Here is a 17,863-nt window from a genome sequence, read left to right on the forward strand (position 1 = left end):
AGGATGGTGAAGGACGGAGTGAGTTAGAGGGAAACTTTCGTTTTGAGTGGTAGAAGAGAAAGTTAGAGAAAAGAAAGGTAAATAGGATTAAAATAGGAGCGAATTCAAATTCATCCTATTGGACTTGAGAATTCAACCCTTAGGTCATTTTCACAATATTATATTAGTTGCTAAAGCTAAACAAATATTGTTACGCTAGAATTACTCAGTAAATTCTCTTTCTTGGAGGCTAAGCAAGATTAGTTTGAGTTAAACTTGGCCACTTTAGCTAATGAAACTAATAGTTGCCTAAGCGAATTAGTTCCTAAAACAAAAGATAGAAGGACAGAGAAGAACAGAGAGAGTTTGAGAGAAACTTTCTTCTTCAGAACTAGAAGAGAAAGTTAGAAAAAAGAATGGAAATAGAATGAAAATTAAAGGGAATTCAAATTCATTGTTTTGAACATGAGAATTGAATACTTAGGAGATTTTGAAAACCTTAAATGACGTGTTTAAGTTAAACTAATATCGTTAAGCTACAATTACGTAGTAAAATCTTTTTCTTGGAGGCTAGGCAAGATTAGTTTGAATTAAACTTGGCCACTTAATCTAATTAAACTATTAGTTGCCTAAGCTAATTAGTTCCGAGAACAAAAGACAGAAGTTCGAGACTGGCGGAGAGATTTAGAGAGAAACTTTCTCCTTGAGATTTTGAGTGAAACTTTCTTCTCTCTAAATCTCTCCGCCTGTCTCCAACTTCTCTCTTTTCTTCTCGGAACTAATTAGGTTAGGCAACTAATAGTTTAATTAGATTAAGTGGCCAAGTTTAACTCAAACTAATCTCGCTTAGCCTCCAAGAAAAAGATTTTACTACGTAATTGTCGCTTAATGATATTTGTTTAACTTAAACACGTCATTTAAGGTTTTCAAAATCTCCTAAGTATTCAATTCTCATGTCCAAAACGATGAGTTTGAATTCCCTTTAATTTTGATTCTATTTCCATTCTTCTCTCTAACTTTCTCTTCTAGTTCTGAAGAAGAAAGTTTCTCTCTAACTCTCTCTGTCCTTCTCCGTCCTTTTATCTTTTGTTTTAGGAACTAATTAGCTTAGGCAACTATTAGTTTCATTAGCTTAAGTGGCCAAGTTTAACTCAAACTAATATTGCTTAGCCTCCAAGAAAGAGAATTTACTGAGTAATTCTAGCGTAACGATATTTGTTTAGCTTTAGCAACTAATTTAATGTTGTGAAAATGACCCAAGGGTTGAATTCTCAAGTCCAAAAGGATGAATTTGAAGTTGTTGTCTGCCAGGACTGTATGTCCTAACTCACTCTTTTTTCTGATATAAGGATTTAAAGTTGTTAAAACTTTTAGATAAATTTTGGAAATTACCGCAAAGGGTGGAGATCTTGGAAGATATTCATAATCATTGGATAACACTCTAAGTTCTAAGACTTTGGACAGATTAGCATCTATAAGTGCTATACTAAGGTTTGGATATATGTTGAAATAGACTGGACCATGTGAGAGGCTAGTTTCTATAAGTGATGCTCTCCAATTGAGACATCGACCATCTCGAAGAGTACACTGGATACTGGTATTTTGACCTAATAGAGTCAAAGGCTTAATGGCTATTTGGACAAGTCCTATGTGGACATACTTATATTTCTGTAAAAAAAGGATAGATATCCCGTATATGGAGGAGATGCATGATCTCATCCTCATGCTGGATAGATATTGCATGTTCAAAGGTTTTGATTATTTTTTTACTGGAAAAGTCAAAGGTTCCTATTTTATAGATAGTATCCGGTTTGACCTTAGGGATAGTCCACTTATCTAGGGCTTTCTTAACATCCTAGTAACCTACAAGCTCTCTGGCTTCCGATGTAGAAGCTACTGTATCAGCTACTATATTGGATATTGTATTGGCTATGTCTTCTGAAGGTACAGTACTCATGTATGGTTGTATGTGACCATATATGTAAAATTAAAATTAAATAAAACAAACTATGACCAAAATTCCACTTGGCTCTGCTAACAATAATAACGGTGCTTGACACATGGTTTAGCTAAGCACGTCTGTCAACGACTTACGAGATCAATTGACCTAACCACAATCATTGTAAATGGTCTGACTCTACGCGACTTGGGTGACGTCCCACTCAACCTTACACTGTTCTACCCTTAATCAGCACAAACCCAGGAAGACTACTGTCCATAGTTTTATTTTATTTTATCTTAATTATGCCAAATATGGCCTCATGATTTTACTGTATAGGTGATGGAGGCCTTCCGACGGCCGCTCACGCAATTATCTGTTCCTGTATCTGAGATTGAGTTTTTTCACTTTGTTTATTACTGTATTCTAATTGCTGGAGACCCCAGGGGTTATTAGGGAATGTAGTAAGAAAATTTAAATAATTATTTTTTCATTGAATATGAAAATCTAAAATTTAATGGAAGATAACAAGTATATCAACAGAACTGATACATTAAAAAAGACGAAAGAAAATACTTACAACTAGCACTTCAAGCTTTTATTATACTTCAAAGGGAAAGGAGGCGTACACACTTTTTGAAGAGAGAGAAAGGGAGAGGGCACACTTTAAATTTGTTATTATATTTTACAACTCGTGCCATCAACAAGGGTGAGGCATCCCTTATATAGAAAATAAAAGAAAATAAGAGAAGGATGAGGAAGATAGGTGGCGTGTCCTGATTGATTTGGAGTCGATCGTCCTTATCTCCTCGAGATTCTCCTTATCTTTAAGTGCCGACAAGAGACAGCTGGTTTGCCAGCTATTATGATGGAAGACAAAGGGCTAAGCTTTAGCTAAAAGTAGTTTTGTCTTCACATGCTACTGGAAAGTAATGCTGGAGTAAAGGACAAAGAACCAAATCATTCTTCTTTTCCTTTTCCTTTTCCTTTTCTGTCTCTTTCCTGGCTTATCTTTTTAGCAATTAAGCTAGTCAACAAATCCCAAAAATCACCCATGTTTGGCTCATCTGGTTCTTGGGATTCGCCTGCTAATACTGTAAATTCATTTTCATCCACAAGAGGATCAAAATGCTCGTCTTCTGGTCCACCACGACTACTGGATCCAGACTTCATGTTGGCATCGTCTTTGGAAAGAGATTGCAAGAATTGTTCCTTCATAAAATCCATGCTTCTAATAATTAATTCTTGCTCGGATAATTCTGGATATTTTTGCCATAATTCATTTTGAATTTGGACAAAAGGATTCTGAGCTGGAAGTGCTGGGAGTAATTTTGGTGAGGCATCCCAGCAAGCCTGCGTATGGGCTTTGATTGTTTGTAAAATGTCCTTTTGCTGTTGAGGAGTGTCCAGTCCCTTAGTCCACCATTTGGTAAAGAAAACTCTTTTGAAACGTGGAACTTTATTATGAAAATCACACTGGAAATCCCATTTCCAAATCCATGGAATTCCAAAACGTATGACAAAATCGGCTATAGACTTGGACATTGAAATATCCATATATACTGGAATATGACTGTAAGCAACTTGCCATTCGTTGAAGGCAAGACGAATAGGTTCTGGAAAAGCATCAATCTGTAAGCCAAACTTATTCCACCAAACGAGAAACCAGTTTGGGAGAACATTTTTGAGAACGTCAAGAATGACACGGATAAACCATGAATGGTTCCGTGGGGGATTCATATAATAAAATGCTTGGAAAAAAGCGTTAATATAATCCAATAACTGTAACGAGATTCTTTGTTGCGAATCTCAAGAGATCTGGTATGCGTAGGCAAGATTTTCTGGATAGTGGCTTTACTATAATTAATTGGGCTAGCAGTATGATTGGGTTCAGCCAACATATGCTTAAACTCAACTGAAGCAGTTTCTGTAAGTATTTGTTCAAAAATGTATCTGTACTGATCAAAATGCGGTGGAGCATGTTGGATAGTAAGATACTGCCTTTTGATTTCCCATGGATTATTCATCCATTGGACATCTTCTGTATTGATATAGAGGACTGTTTCCTCTATGATAGAGTTCTGAAGATAAGATTCTGGAGGTGTTAAGAGGACATCCTTAGTCGTTTGGCTGGATTCCCCTTTTTTACTAGAAAGAGCATTAAGCCTTGGAAATTCTGTATGGTAGGGATTACCCCTTCCGCGGCCCCTTCTGCTTGGGCCTCGACCTCTACTATGCATAAGGAAAGCCCTACAAATATTCACGGGTTAGGAAATCAGGAAGAGAATTATGTTCTCCTTTGATATATTCAATATCAAAATTGAATACTGAAAGTTGGCCTTGCCATGTTGCAAAAATTTGTTTTTGAGTTAAATTCTGGACATTTTTTTAAAGATTTGTTTTGCTGCAGAACAATCAACTCTTATTAAAAAATGTTGATTTAATAAATCATCCTTGTTTAATAGTCGGATAATTTTTTGCAGCTTGATGCCAAATACCAGAAGTAAAACGTAAAATTTCTTCTTTTTTACTGTTGTGATTGAATTGTTTTAATATGCCACCATAACCAAGGTTAGAGGCATCAGTCTCAACAATTTTTTTCTATTCTGGATTGGGTAAAGAAAGGCAAGGTAGAGTTTTAACTCTAGCTTTGATCTTTTGAACAGCTTTTGCATGTTATGGACCCCATGGTGGAGGACTTTTTCTGAGTCTGGAATATAAAATAACTGCATCTGTAGCTAGATTAGGATAGTAATCATGAATATAATTTAAACTACCCAAAAATCTCTGTAATTGAGTTTTATCTTTAATTTCATCTGGAAATTTAGATGCAAACTCCGTGCTTCGGTTAATTGGAATAATGGTTACCATTATGAATATTGTGGCCCAAAAATCTGACTGTAGTTTGGAAAAGTTTCATTTTTTGATGCAAAAACTACCAATCCATTTCTGATAATGGCATGCTTAAATATATTAAGATGTTTCATATGCTGGTCAACAGATGATGAAAAAAATTAGAACATCATCAATGTAACAAATAGCAAATGTTGTATAAGGATTGAAAATATCATTCATTGTATGCTGGAATTCTGATGGAGCATTTTTCAATCCAAATGGCATAACATTCCATTCAAAATGTCCAAAAGGTACTGTAAAAGTAGTTTTGTACCTGTCCTTTTCGGCAACTTCGACCTGCCAATATCCGGATTTCATATCAAATTTTGAAAATATAATAACATCCTGTAAGCGATCTAAAAGATCTTTTTTATTTGGAACTGGATACCTAATCCACTGTGAGGCATCATTTAGAGGTTTGTAATTAATTACCAGTCTTGGCACAACTCTTTCAATTTCTACATTCTTATTAACATAAAATGTTGTACAACTCCAAGGAGATTTACTGGATCTAATAAGTTTTTTCTGGAGAAGAGTACTAATCTCTGCTTTATAGAGTTCTAAATACTCTTTTTTCACCTGACTAGGACGAGCTCTGGTTGGAATTTTACGCTCATCATATCTTGGCTCATTAGAAAGAGAAACAATGTGTTTCTTCCTATTCCAAAAAGCATTTGGAATATCACTACATATTTCATTTTGAAATTCTTGTTCAAGTGATTTAATCTTTTGCGGGAAAGAAGATTGCTGTAATCTTTGTTCTTTAGTTAGAAAACTAATTTCTTTTTGTAAGAAATTAATTTGTTTTTCTTTGAAATTAACTAGATCTTTGATTTGATCTAATTCTTTGGTGTAAGGTTCTATAATAAACTCAAAAATAATTAGTTGATCATTTAGGGTTGTATGAATGCAAATAGAGTCAATCTTAGTTATTGGCATTAATAAACACAAAAATGGTGTCCCTAAAATTATTGCTTGAGACATATTTTTTATTAGGACAAAGGATGTGGGTAAACACAATCCTTGATTGCAAATAAGCACTTCTGGAAGTTTGTACCTAATGTACAAAGAATTACTACTTGGACTGGTGAGTGATTGAGTTGTTTTCTGGAAATATTTGGTAGGAATTAATCCTTCCTGAATACAATTCATATAAGCACCACTGTCTACAAGAGCAATGGCGTCTCTTATTAAAAATTCTGGTTTATAATAAAAGTAATTCTGATATACCATTTCTGGAAAGTAACTTTGCTAATAAGGTTCAAGTATGCGAAAGATGCATCTTGAATAGTACTGGATTCAGTTACTTCTAATTTTTCTGTATTTTTGGAACTAACTTGTTCTTTGATTCTTTTAAGAACTGTATTAATAGCAATATTTCCTGTTTGTTATGGGTTTTTCTTCAGAAGTATTTTGAATTCTTTTATATACTTCTTTCATATTGTAATGCTTTGGAGGTAAAATTTCTTCTTTTTTGTGCTGTTGGTAGCATAGTTCAAGAAATTTTAATTTCATTTCTGGATCTGCGATTTAATCAGCAATATTCAACATTTGCTATTCATCATCTGTAAGAACATTGATACTAGGACTACTAATATCAAGTCCATTCATCTCAACTATTGCTTTCCAATAATTGTCTTCAGATGTTATCTGATTAATTTGAGGTTTACAGGAACAGATTTTCGGAGGGGATTCCGGATCAGTATCAGAAGATGATGAATATAGTATTACAATACCATCATCTGAAGTAGAGTCTGAATCAGAGTCTTCATAAAGCATCTGAAGAATTTGTTGCTGAATTTCATCGTCTAAAGCTCATTCATTTAATTTTTGTTGAATCTTAGCATTGCAACAATTAGCATAGTGACCTGTTCGGCCACACTTGTAACATTTAACTGTAGATTTATCTTTTTGTGGATAAGATTTTTTTTGTTTGCCTTTAGTTCTAGAAGGTTGGGGTTACTGAATAGTCTGTTTATGATTTTTATTTTTTCTGGATTTCTTGGAATAATTTTTTGATGATTTTCCAAATTTATATTTTTTATGTTTATGTTTGTATGGATATTGGATTTTAGTTTCATAGGAAAATTGTTCACAAAATTCACTTAATTCATTATGACTTTGCTTTTTCATTTGATTCTGTATTTTCAGATCATTGCAAAGAACAAGATCTTCTTCGGTAACAATTCTTATGAGTTGACCATAAGTATATTCTGAATATGGAATAGACATTTTACTATGCTTATCCCTCAATTTTTTTTCTGATTCTTTCAGCAAAGAGAGTGGGAAGGCCATCAATGAATTTGGTTTTCCAATATTCACTGTTAGCGTTAGATCTTCTGACAACTCTCATCATGAACACATCTTTATACCATCTAAAATGGGATAAAGAAAGATAACTTAAATTTTGTAAAAGTTCTATACTCTTATCTTCTAAGACCATCTATATTCCATTCATAAATGGTTTTTCCATGATAGGATTTCTGTACTTGTAAAAAATCTTCTTCGTAAAGAAGATCCATAGGAGTGCTTCTAGGGTAATAATATCTCGTTGGAGCAGTCCTAGTAGAATTTCTGGAAGTTTCTCCATAATGAACTTTGTTTATGAAGGTTGGATTTTCCTGAAAATTATTTTCAATTTCTATAATTTTAGAAAGTGTTAAATTTTCTTCATTTGGATTATCCTGTCTGGATAACATATTAATAGAAGAAGATTCTCCAATTTTAAGACTTTGAATCTTATCAACAAGAGTATCCATGAATTCTGTATCTTTCTTAGTAGTAGATGACTTAAATTTAGTTACTTTTAAAGGAGGTTTAATTGTTACTGGAATAACTTCAGTTTTAACTTCAGATTTTGGCTGTAAGTGACAACTGTTTTTAATACGATTAATAGTTTCTTCAATTCCGGTGAGTTGTTTGCCAGCTGTTTGGAAAAACAGATTTGTATAATTATGCTGTTTGAATATAGGTACCATATCCTGAATGAGAATAGGATCCCTATTTTGTGATTCGTGTGGAATTTCCATATAAGCAGCAATGGATAAAGGTTTGGTATTACTGCTTAATGGTTGTAATTCCAGGGGTTGGGTTGGTGGATGGACAGAAGTAAAACTTTGACCATCGGTGGGGACCCAAGTTTTCTGCATATTCCCAACGACTTTAACCTGAGATTCTGTAGGAGTGATATTTTCAACATACCACCAAGGAAAAGACTATAATTTTTGATGTTGTTCTAAATGAACATAATACTGGTTTTTATATTGTTCTAACTGGAGTGGGGTATGGTAACAAAAATGCCATTCTCTAAATGTTCTGTATTTTTCTTTCTGTAGATCCTCATTTAAGGCTTTTCTAATTTTAATTCCTGGTGTAAAATCCATTAGGTTTCAAAATTCATATCACTGGCTGTAGGACTATAAGGCCTTCTGGATTCATAATTACCATGTGGTATTTGATTCTCTGAAAATTGAACTCCCTGAACTATAGGATCAACTGTAGGTTTAGGTTGTTGTGTATCACTTGGAGGTCTGGAGGTTGGTCTTGAAGACATTCCTTGAAAGACTGACTCAGCTGGTTCAAATAACGATTGTCTGGAAGACTCAAGTAAATCTACTCTATAAGATGGAGCAGTTCTATAACTGGTACTAGACATACTTCTGGATAAAGACCTTTGTGGCCTTTTAAAGGTAAGGTAAACATTTCCTCCTTGTGTCTGGATTACTTCATCCAATGTTTGTTGGACAATTGGCAGAGCTGGAACAGCTTGGTTTATCTGCCGTCTATCTGGAAATTTTATTTCTTGCCACAGTATCATATTTGGCACTGCAACTGGGCTACTGAAAATGTTGGTGTCTATTAGGGTTGTATGTCCTAACTCGCTGTCTTTTATGATATAAGGATTTAAAGTTGTTAACACTTTAAGATAAATTTTGGAAATTACCACAAAGGGTGGAGATCCTGGAAGATATTCATAACCATTGGATAACACTCCAAGTTCTAAGACTTTGGACAGATTAGCATTTGTAAGTGCTATACTAAGGTTTGGATATATGTTGAAATAGACTGGACCATGTGAGAGGCTAGTTTCTATAGTTCCCATAAGTGATGCTCTCCAATCGAGACATCGACCATCTCGAAGAGTACACTACTGAAAAAAAAAATGTGAGATACTAAGACATAAAAAATTTCTTAGGGCCTTGTGGGTCCTGTCAAGCTATCATGTATATTATTGACACTTTTTTATGATTAAATTATGAGTATCTAGAATAATTTTTTATATTGAAAAATGATTCAAATAATATATTAGACTCTATCTCCATATAATATAAAGTAGTTTATGTCAGTCTATTTTGAATTGGCCGTTCAACTTAAAAATCACAATTTTTTTTTTTATATATATTTTAAGTTGTGAAAAGAAAACAAACATTCATATATGTAACAGAAAAATTAGAAAATTAGATTGTTCAGAAATTTATTCATAATATTAAGTTCAATTATGTACAGTTAGCCTCACATTTGAAATAAAATCATCTAATATTTTTTTTAACATCTCGTTTGTGTTTAATTTCTGCAATTGTAATATTATAAGTTGAATACTTCGGCCACATCAGAATGGAATCAGGACTAGAGCATTTGAAGAGAGCAACAGAGAAAGGACACGTGGAGGCCTCATACGTGTACGGTATGATCCTCCTCTCTAGGGGTGGGCAATCAACAAAACAAGGCCTAAAGCTTCTAAATGCAATGAACAATACTTGTTCAAATTCAAAGAGCTTGAGAATCCAAGAGTGTAGAGAAAGAATCAAGGCCATTATTCACACAATGTGGATCAACAATCATATGGTTAGCCAAAAAACAAATTTCTGTTGTCATGGAAAAACTCAAAGCATCACAGTGAAGGAGACATGGAGAGGCCGCGAAGAAGAGGATGACAACATGAGCTGTGAAGCTTGTAAATGGGATAGAGAACTCAACTTGTTCTGTAACATGTTAATGGGTAGGAGTGTTTAGATTATTTATCGAAGTTGTGCTATATAAATACATAAATCAAATATAGGTCTCTTTTGGTAACTAAGTTAAAAGTCAGTTTATTGATTTTTTAACTTTATTCTAAAGCCTATTTTGGACAGTAACCCTATCCAAAATAGGCCTTGGAATAAAGATAGATGGACATAGTACAGCATATAGACAAAAAGCAACACTGTCAGAAGTGGGAGAAACATGGAGGCGAGGCCGGGAAGAACAGGATGACAACATAAGTTGTCAAGGTTGTAAATGAAATGAAGAAGTCAAACTTGCTTTGCAATGTTACTTCCTAAGATTGTTTAGATCGTTTTATTTATTAATTAATTATGATTATGGTATGTTCAACTCTATGGCTTTAATGGGGCACCATATATATATATATATATATATATATATATTTTAATTTCAATGAGATTTGTCATGAAAGATTGCTAAATTTATTTTCCTCAGATATTCATAGACCTATATGTTAACTTAGTGATTGAACTCAGTGAGTTGAAAGGATCATTTTTTTTATCCAAAATTCGAATGGCCATTGTTAATATTCTTTAGTTGACAATGATTTAAAAAAAATTAAATTGATGATGAAATTGAAATTTCAAACATTTCCTTTCATAAGCATAACCGATTGTATTAATAAAAAAAATGGAAGAAATATATATATATATATATATTTTGAACTCCAAAAAAAAGACTCGTGGAATATCATAATATTCGTGGATTCTGGTTCTAGAGTAACTAATTGCTGGTTATATTTAATTCAACCCATAGGAAAAAACTCATCACCGAGGCAACCAATTGACATTCTTATGCACTACAAAAGAGGCTAAGCTTTGATCAGATTACAATACAAAGTCCCACAGAGAGAGCGTGCCTCCCAGGATTCAAACCTGACTCACCTTTGTGAAAACGCAATGTGTTATCCATTTGATGGTGGAAGAATTATATGTTGTTTGACTGATTGTCCTAGTAGACAAAAATAGGAGAATTATATTGACATGGTGTCAATAAAATATATTTTCCAACAAAAAATATTATAAATATTAGTAATTAATATTATAAATATTTTTATTAGTTTATAATTTTTTTCCTCTAATACCATTGTAAAGTAATTATCCTCACAAAAATTAAGTTTCATACAAAATGACTAATACAAATATCTGTATTGGATATGACATTGAGGTTAATAATATTTGTAGGGGGGTTCAAGGTTAGAGGGGTGATTAGAGAGGCAAAACTATGTTAATGGTCCAATAATGGTGGAAATGGTTGGAGAATGAATAGCAACAACTATCTGGGAGTTGGAGTGTGTGTAGTTGGGTAAGGGTGAAGCAAGTGGCTCAAGAAGAAATGTATGGTAGTACCAAAAATGGGCAGCATCTCCCCCAAAATCTCCTAAATTACTCTTTTGAACCTTGGGAAATGGGTCCTATTCATAGGCTTTTCCTTGGTACCAAGAGGACACCAAGTGGCCAAATAGAGAGAGCACATGTGTCCTAGAGGATCACATAGAATATTCTGCCTTGGGCCACTAGGTTGAAGGTGCCACATGTCCCTCTGAATGTACTGTGTACTATCTGTTTGCCTCTGTAACTACTTTTTTTAGCCTTAGCAAGTGTAGTTACAGCGGGAGTGTTTGCGTTTGCACTTGCCTTCTCAACTTGAACCTTAGTAAGTGCACTAGCAGCGGTGAACCTTGCCGCTACACTTGCCATCTTAGTTCTATTTGGCCAGTAAAGGCATTCTCAGGACTCTATTAGTCTTCTATCGACTATGTTCGTGCTCACCTCAGCGAAGCCTCCACCTTTAGCCACCTAATCACAAACTCCCTAGCTTCCCAGGGCGAAGGCCACAGCTAAGCCTGCTATCAACCATGCTATGCCTTAGTACCAAGCCTAAGGGGGTTTCCTTAGTCCTTCCTGTATAACTAAGGCAGGTCCATGACCTGAGTAATGGAAATGGAGTCCCTTATGCTTCGGCTACCCTGCTCGAGGAGATAAGGACGATCGACTCCGAACCAATCAGGACACGCCACCTGTCTTCCTCATCCATCTCTTATTATCTTTTATTTTCTATATAAGGGATGCCTCATCCTTGTTGATCGCACGAGTTGTAAAAAATATAATATCAGTTTGAAGTGTGCTCTCTCTCTCTCTCTCTCTCTCTTCAAAAAGCGTGTACTCCTTCTTTCCCTTTGAAGTATAATAAAGGCTTGAAGTACTGGTTGTAAGTATTTTCTTTCATCTTTTTTAATGCATGAGTTCTGTTGATATACTTGTTATCTTGCATGAAATTTTAGATTTTCATATTCAAAGAAAAAATAATTATTTAAATTTTCTTACTACATTCCCTAATGACCCCTGGGTCTCCAGCAATTAGAATACAGTAACAAAACAGATTGAAAAAACTCAATCTCAGATACAAGAATAGATAATTGCGTGGGAGGCCGCCGGAAGGCCTCCACCACCTATACAGTAAAATCATGAGGCTATATATGGCATAATTAAGATAAAATAAAATAAAACTATGGACAGTAGTCTTCCTCGGTTTGTGCTGATTGAGGGTAGAACAGTGTAAGGTTGAGTGGGACGTCACCCAAGTCACGTTGAGTCAGACCATTAACAGTGATTGCTGTTAGGTCATTTGATCTCGTAAGTCGTTGACAAACATGCTTAGCTAAACCCTATGTCAAGCACCGCAATTATTGGTATCAGAGCCAAGTTGAATTTTGGTCATAATTTGTTTTATTTAATTTTCATTATACATATATGGTTACATATAACCATACATGAGTACTGTACCTTCAGAAGACATAGCCAATACAGTATACAATACTGTAGCTAATACAGTAGCTTCTACCTGAGGAGCCAGAGAGCTTGTAGCTTGCCAGGATGTTAAGGAAGCCCTAGATAAGTGGACTATCCCTAAGATCAAACCAGATACTATCTATAAGATAGGAACCTTTGACTTTTCCAGTAGAAAAATAATCAAAACCTTTGAACATGCAGTATCTATCCAGCATGAGGATGAGATCATGTATCTCCTCCATATACAAGATCTCTATCCTTTTTTCCAGAAATACAAGTATGTCCACATAGGACTTGTCCAAATAGCCTTTAAGGCTTTGACTCTATTAGGTCAAAATACCAGTATCCAGTGTATTCTTCGAGATGGTCGATGTCTCGTTTGGAGAGCATCACTTATGGGAGCTATAGAAACTAGCCTCTCACATGGTCCAGTCTATTTCAACATATATCCAGACCTTAGTATAGCACTTACAGATGCTAATCTGTCCAAAGTCTTAGAACTTAGAGTGTTATCCAATGGCTATGAATATCTTCCAGGATCTCCACCCTTTGTGGTAATTTCCAGAATTTATCTTAAAGTTTTAACAACTTTAAATCCTTATATTAGAAAACAGAGTGAGTTAGGACATACAGTCCTGATAGACACCAACCTTTTCAGTAGACAAGTTGCAGTGCCAAAAATGATACCGTGGCAAGAAATAAAATTTCCAGATAGATGGTAGATAAACCAAGCTGTTCCAGCCCAGCCAATTGTCCAACAAACATTGGATGAAATAATCCTGACACAAGGAGGAAATGTTTAGCTTACCTTTAAAAGGCCCAAAGGTCTTTATCCAGAAGTATGTCTAGTACTAGTTATAGAATTGGTCCATCTTATAGAGTAGATTTACACGAGTCTTCCAGACAATCGTTATCGGAACCAGTAGAGTCGGTCTTACAAGGAATGCCTTGAAGACCAATCTCCAGACCTCCAAGTGATACACAACAACCTGAACCTACAGTTGATCCTATAGTTTAGGGAGTTCAATTTTCAGAGAAACAAATGCCACATGGTATTTATGAATCAAGAAGGCCTTATAGCCATACAACCAGTGATATGAATTTTGAAATCTAATGGATTTTACGCCAGGAAGTAAAATCAGAAAAGCCTTAAATGAGGATCTATAGAAAGAAAAATACAGAACATTTAGAGAATGGTATTTTAGTTACCATACCCCTCTCCAGTCAGAACAATATAAAAACTAGTATTATGTTCATTTCGAACAACATCAAAAATTACAATCTTTTCCTTGGTGGTATGTTGAAAATATCACCCCTACAAAATCTCAGATTAATGTCATTGAGAATATGCAGAAAACTTGGGTCACCACCGATGGTCAAAGTTTTGCTTCTGTCCATCCACCAACCCAACCCAACCCAACCCAAAATCTGATTGTAGTTTGGAAAAGTTTCATTTTTGATGCAGAAACTACCAATCCATTTCTGATAATGACATGCTTAAATATATTAAGATGTTTCATATGCTAGTCAATAGATGATAAAAAAAAAGTAAAACATCATCAATTTAACAAATAGAAAATTCTGTATAAGCATTGAAAATATCATTCATTAAAACATCATCAATGTATCAAATAGAAAATATCATTCATTAAGATGTTTCAATCCAAATGGCATAACATTCCATTCAAAATGCCCAAAAGGTACTGTAAAAGTTGTTTTATACCTGTCCTTTTCGGCAACTTCGGCCTGCCAATATCCGGATTTCATATCAAATTTTGAAAATATAATAGCATCCTGTAAGCGATCTAAAAGATCTTTTTTATTTGGAACTGGATACCTAATCCATTGTAAGGCATAATTTAGAGGTTTGTAATTAATTACTAGTCTTAGCACACCTCTTTCAATTTCTGCATTCTTATTAACAAAAAATGTTGTATAACTCCAAGAAGATTTACTGGACCTAATAAGTTTTTTCTGGAGAAGAGTACTAATCTCTGTTTTATATAGTTCTAAATACTCTTTTTTCATCTGAGTAGGACGAGCTCTGGTTGGAATTTTATGCTCATCATATCGTGGTTCATAAGGAAGAGAAACAATGCGTTTCATCCTATTCCAAAAAGCATTTGGAATATCACTACAGATTTCATTTTGAAATTCTTGTTCAAGTGATTTAATCTTTTCCTGGAAAGAAGATTGTTGTAATCTTTGTTCTATAGTTAGAAAACTAATTTCCTTTTGTAAGAAATTAATTTGTTTTTCTTTGAAATTAACTAGATCTTTGATTTGATCTAATTCTTTGGTGTAAGGTTTTGTAATAAAGACAAAAATAATCAGTTGACCATTTAGGGTTGTATGAATGCCAATAGAGTCAATCTTAGTTATTGGCATTAATAAACACATAAATGGTGTCCCTAAAATTATTGCTTGAGAAAATTTTTATTAGGACAAAGGATGTGGGTAAACATAATCCTCGATTGCAAATAAGCACTTCTGGAAGTTTGTACCTAATGTACAAAGAATTACCACTTGCACTGGTGAGTGATTGAGTTGTTTTCTGGAAATATTTGGTTGGAATTAATCCTTCCTGAATACAATTCATATAAGCACCACTGTCTACAAGAACAATGGCATCTTTTATTATAAATTCTGGTTTATAATAAAACTAATTCTGATATACCATTTCTGGAAAGTAACTTTGTTAATAAGGTTCAAGTATGCTAAAGATGCATCTTGAATAGTACTGGATTCAGTTACTTCTAATTTTTCTATATTTTTGGAACTAACTTGTTCTTTGATTATTTTAAGATCTGTATTAATGGCAATATTTCCTATTTGTAAATGCTTTATTTCAACTTTTAAAGCGTTTACTTCCATTTTAAGATCCTGGATTGTTATGGGTTTTTCTTCAGAAGTATTTTGAATTCTTTTATATACTTCTTTCATACTGTAATGCTTTGCAGGTAAAATTTCTTCTTTTTTGTGCTGTTGGCAGCATAGTTCAAGAAATTTTAATTTCATTTCTGGATCTGTGATTTAATCAGCAATATTCAACATTTGCTATTCATCATCTGTAAGAACATTGATACCAGGACTACTAATATCAAGTCCATTCATCTCGACTATTGCTTTCCAATAATTGGCTTCTTCTGTTATTTGATTAATTTGACGTTTACAGGAACAGATTTTCAGAGGGGATTTAGGATCAGTATTAGAAGATGATGAATATAGTATTGCAATACCATCATCTGAAGTAGAGTCTGAATCAGAGTCTTCATAAAGCATCTGAAGAATTTGTTACTGAATTTCATCTTCTAAAGCTAATTCATTTAATTTTTGTTGAATCTTAGCTTTGCAACGATTAGCATAGTGACCTGTTTGGCCACACTTGTAACATTTAACTGTAGATTTATCTTTTTGTGGATAAGATTTTTTTGGTTTGCCTTTAGTTCTAGAAGGCTAGAGTTGTTGAATAGTCTGTTTATGATATTTATTTTTTCTGGATTTCTTGGAACAATTTTTTGATGATTTTCCAAATTTATGTTTTTTATGTTTATGTTTGGATGGATATTGGATTTTAGATTCACAGGCAAATTGTTCACAAAATTCACCTAATTCATTATGACTTTGCTTTTTCATTTGATTCTGTAATTTTAGATCATTGCAAAGAGCAAGACCTTCTTCGCTAACAATTCTTATGAGTTGACCATAAGTATATTCTGAATATGGAATAGACATTTTGCTATGCTTATCCCTCAGTTTTTTTTCCTGATTCTTTCAGCAAAGAGAGTGGGAAGGCCATCAATGAATTTGCCTTTCCAATGTTCACTGTTAGCATCATATCTTCTAACAACTCTCATCATGAACACATCTTTATACCATCTAAAATGGGATAAAGAAGGACATCTTAAATTCTGTAAAAGTTCTCTACTCCTATCTTCTAAACCATCAGGAAAAGCTCATACAAAATGGTGTAAAATTGTACTGATAAGAGTATAAACAGCGTCCTGTTCAGATTGAACAGTACCTGTTAAAGGATCTGTAATTCTTTTAAAGGCTGTTAAGATTTCTGTTTGTTGTGTTTCTGTAATAATGTTATCCCGCCATCCTGTCAGGATGCCGGTAAAGCCATTGACCAGAAATCTGGCGATTTCATGATCATCATTTTCATTCTGTTTGCAAATTGTTGAATACATAATCATTTGATGCAACAATTCGAATATCTTGTATTCTGAAAGACCATCTATATTCCATTCATAAATGATTTTTCCATGATAGGATTTCTGTGTTTGTAAAAAATCTTATTCATAAAGAAGATCCATAGGAGTGCTTCCAGGGTAATAATATCTCGTTGGGGCAGTCCTAGTAGAATTTCTAGAAGTTTCTCCATAATGAACTTTATTTATGGAGGTTGGATTTTCCTGAAAATTATTTTCAATTTCTGTAATTTGAGAAAGTGTTAAATTTTCTTCATTTGGATTATGCTGCCTGGATAACATATTAATAGAAGAAGATTCTCCAATTTTAAAACTTTTAATCTTATCAACAAGAGTATCCATGAATTCTATATTTTTCTTAGTAGTAGATAACTTAAATTTAGTTACTTCTAAAGGAGGTTTAATTGTTGCAGGAATAACTTCAGTTTGAACTTCAGATTTTGGCTGTAAGTGACAACTATTTTTAATTTGATTAACAGTTTCTTCAATTCTGGTGAGTTGTTTGCTAGCTATTTGGTAAAACAGATTTTTATAATTTTGTTGTTTGAATATAGGTACCATATCCTGAATGAGAATAGGATCCCTATTTTGTGATTTGTGTGGAATTTCCATATAAGCAGCAATGGCTAAAGGTTTGGTATTACTGCTTAATCGTTGTAACTCCAGGGGTTGGGTTGGTGTATGGACAAAGTAAAACTTTGACCATCGGTGGTGACCCAAGTTTTCTGCATATTCTCAATGACATTAATCTGAGATTCTGTAGGAGTGATATTTTCAACATACCACTGTAGACGTCCCTAAACGCCCCGGGAGGGAAATCCCCCGTTCTGTTCTTTATGGGCTCACTACAGTTCAGGACTCAATGTCACGGTCCTGTATCTAATCTCGCCGAGTGCGATGCAAGACCGATGAATCATCAAACAGTCCAAATCTGGCAAATCATTTTGGAAAACAGATTTCTTTGAAAGAAGTGCCAAACATGGACTGCTTTGCCTGATACA

The 17,863-nt window shown here is 34.1% G+C and overlaps 1 protein-coding gene across 1 annotated transcript; it reads left to right on the top strand.

Annotated features, from left to right (window-relative positions):
- The first annotated feature begins 9,427 nt into the window (after positions 1-9,427).
- LOC145802443 (putative F-box protein At1g67623) lies at positions 9,428-9,826 on the top strand. The gene has a single exon (XM_082895158.1). The coding sequence runs from the start codon at positions 9,428-9,430 to the stop codon at positions 9,824-9,826; it is 399 nt and encodes a 132-aa protein (XP_082751284.1).
- Positions 9,827-17,863: the final 8,037 nt, after the last annotated feature.

Source organism: Camellia sinensis, chromosome 11, assembly GCF_055761805.1.
Source record: "Camellia sinensis isolate YWXY chromosome 11, ASM5576180v1, whole genome shotgun sequence".
In the NCBI taxonomy this organism is placed as follows: Eukaryota; Viridiplantae; Streptophyta; class Magnoliopsida; order Ericales; family Theaceae; genus Camellia; species Camellia sinensis.

What these genes read in the sequence shown, in the direction of transcription:
- LOC145802443 (XM_082895158.1), top strand. Translation starts at nt 9,428, where the DNA reads ATGGAATCAGGACTAGAGCATTTGAAGAGAGCAACAGAGAAAGGACAC.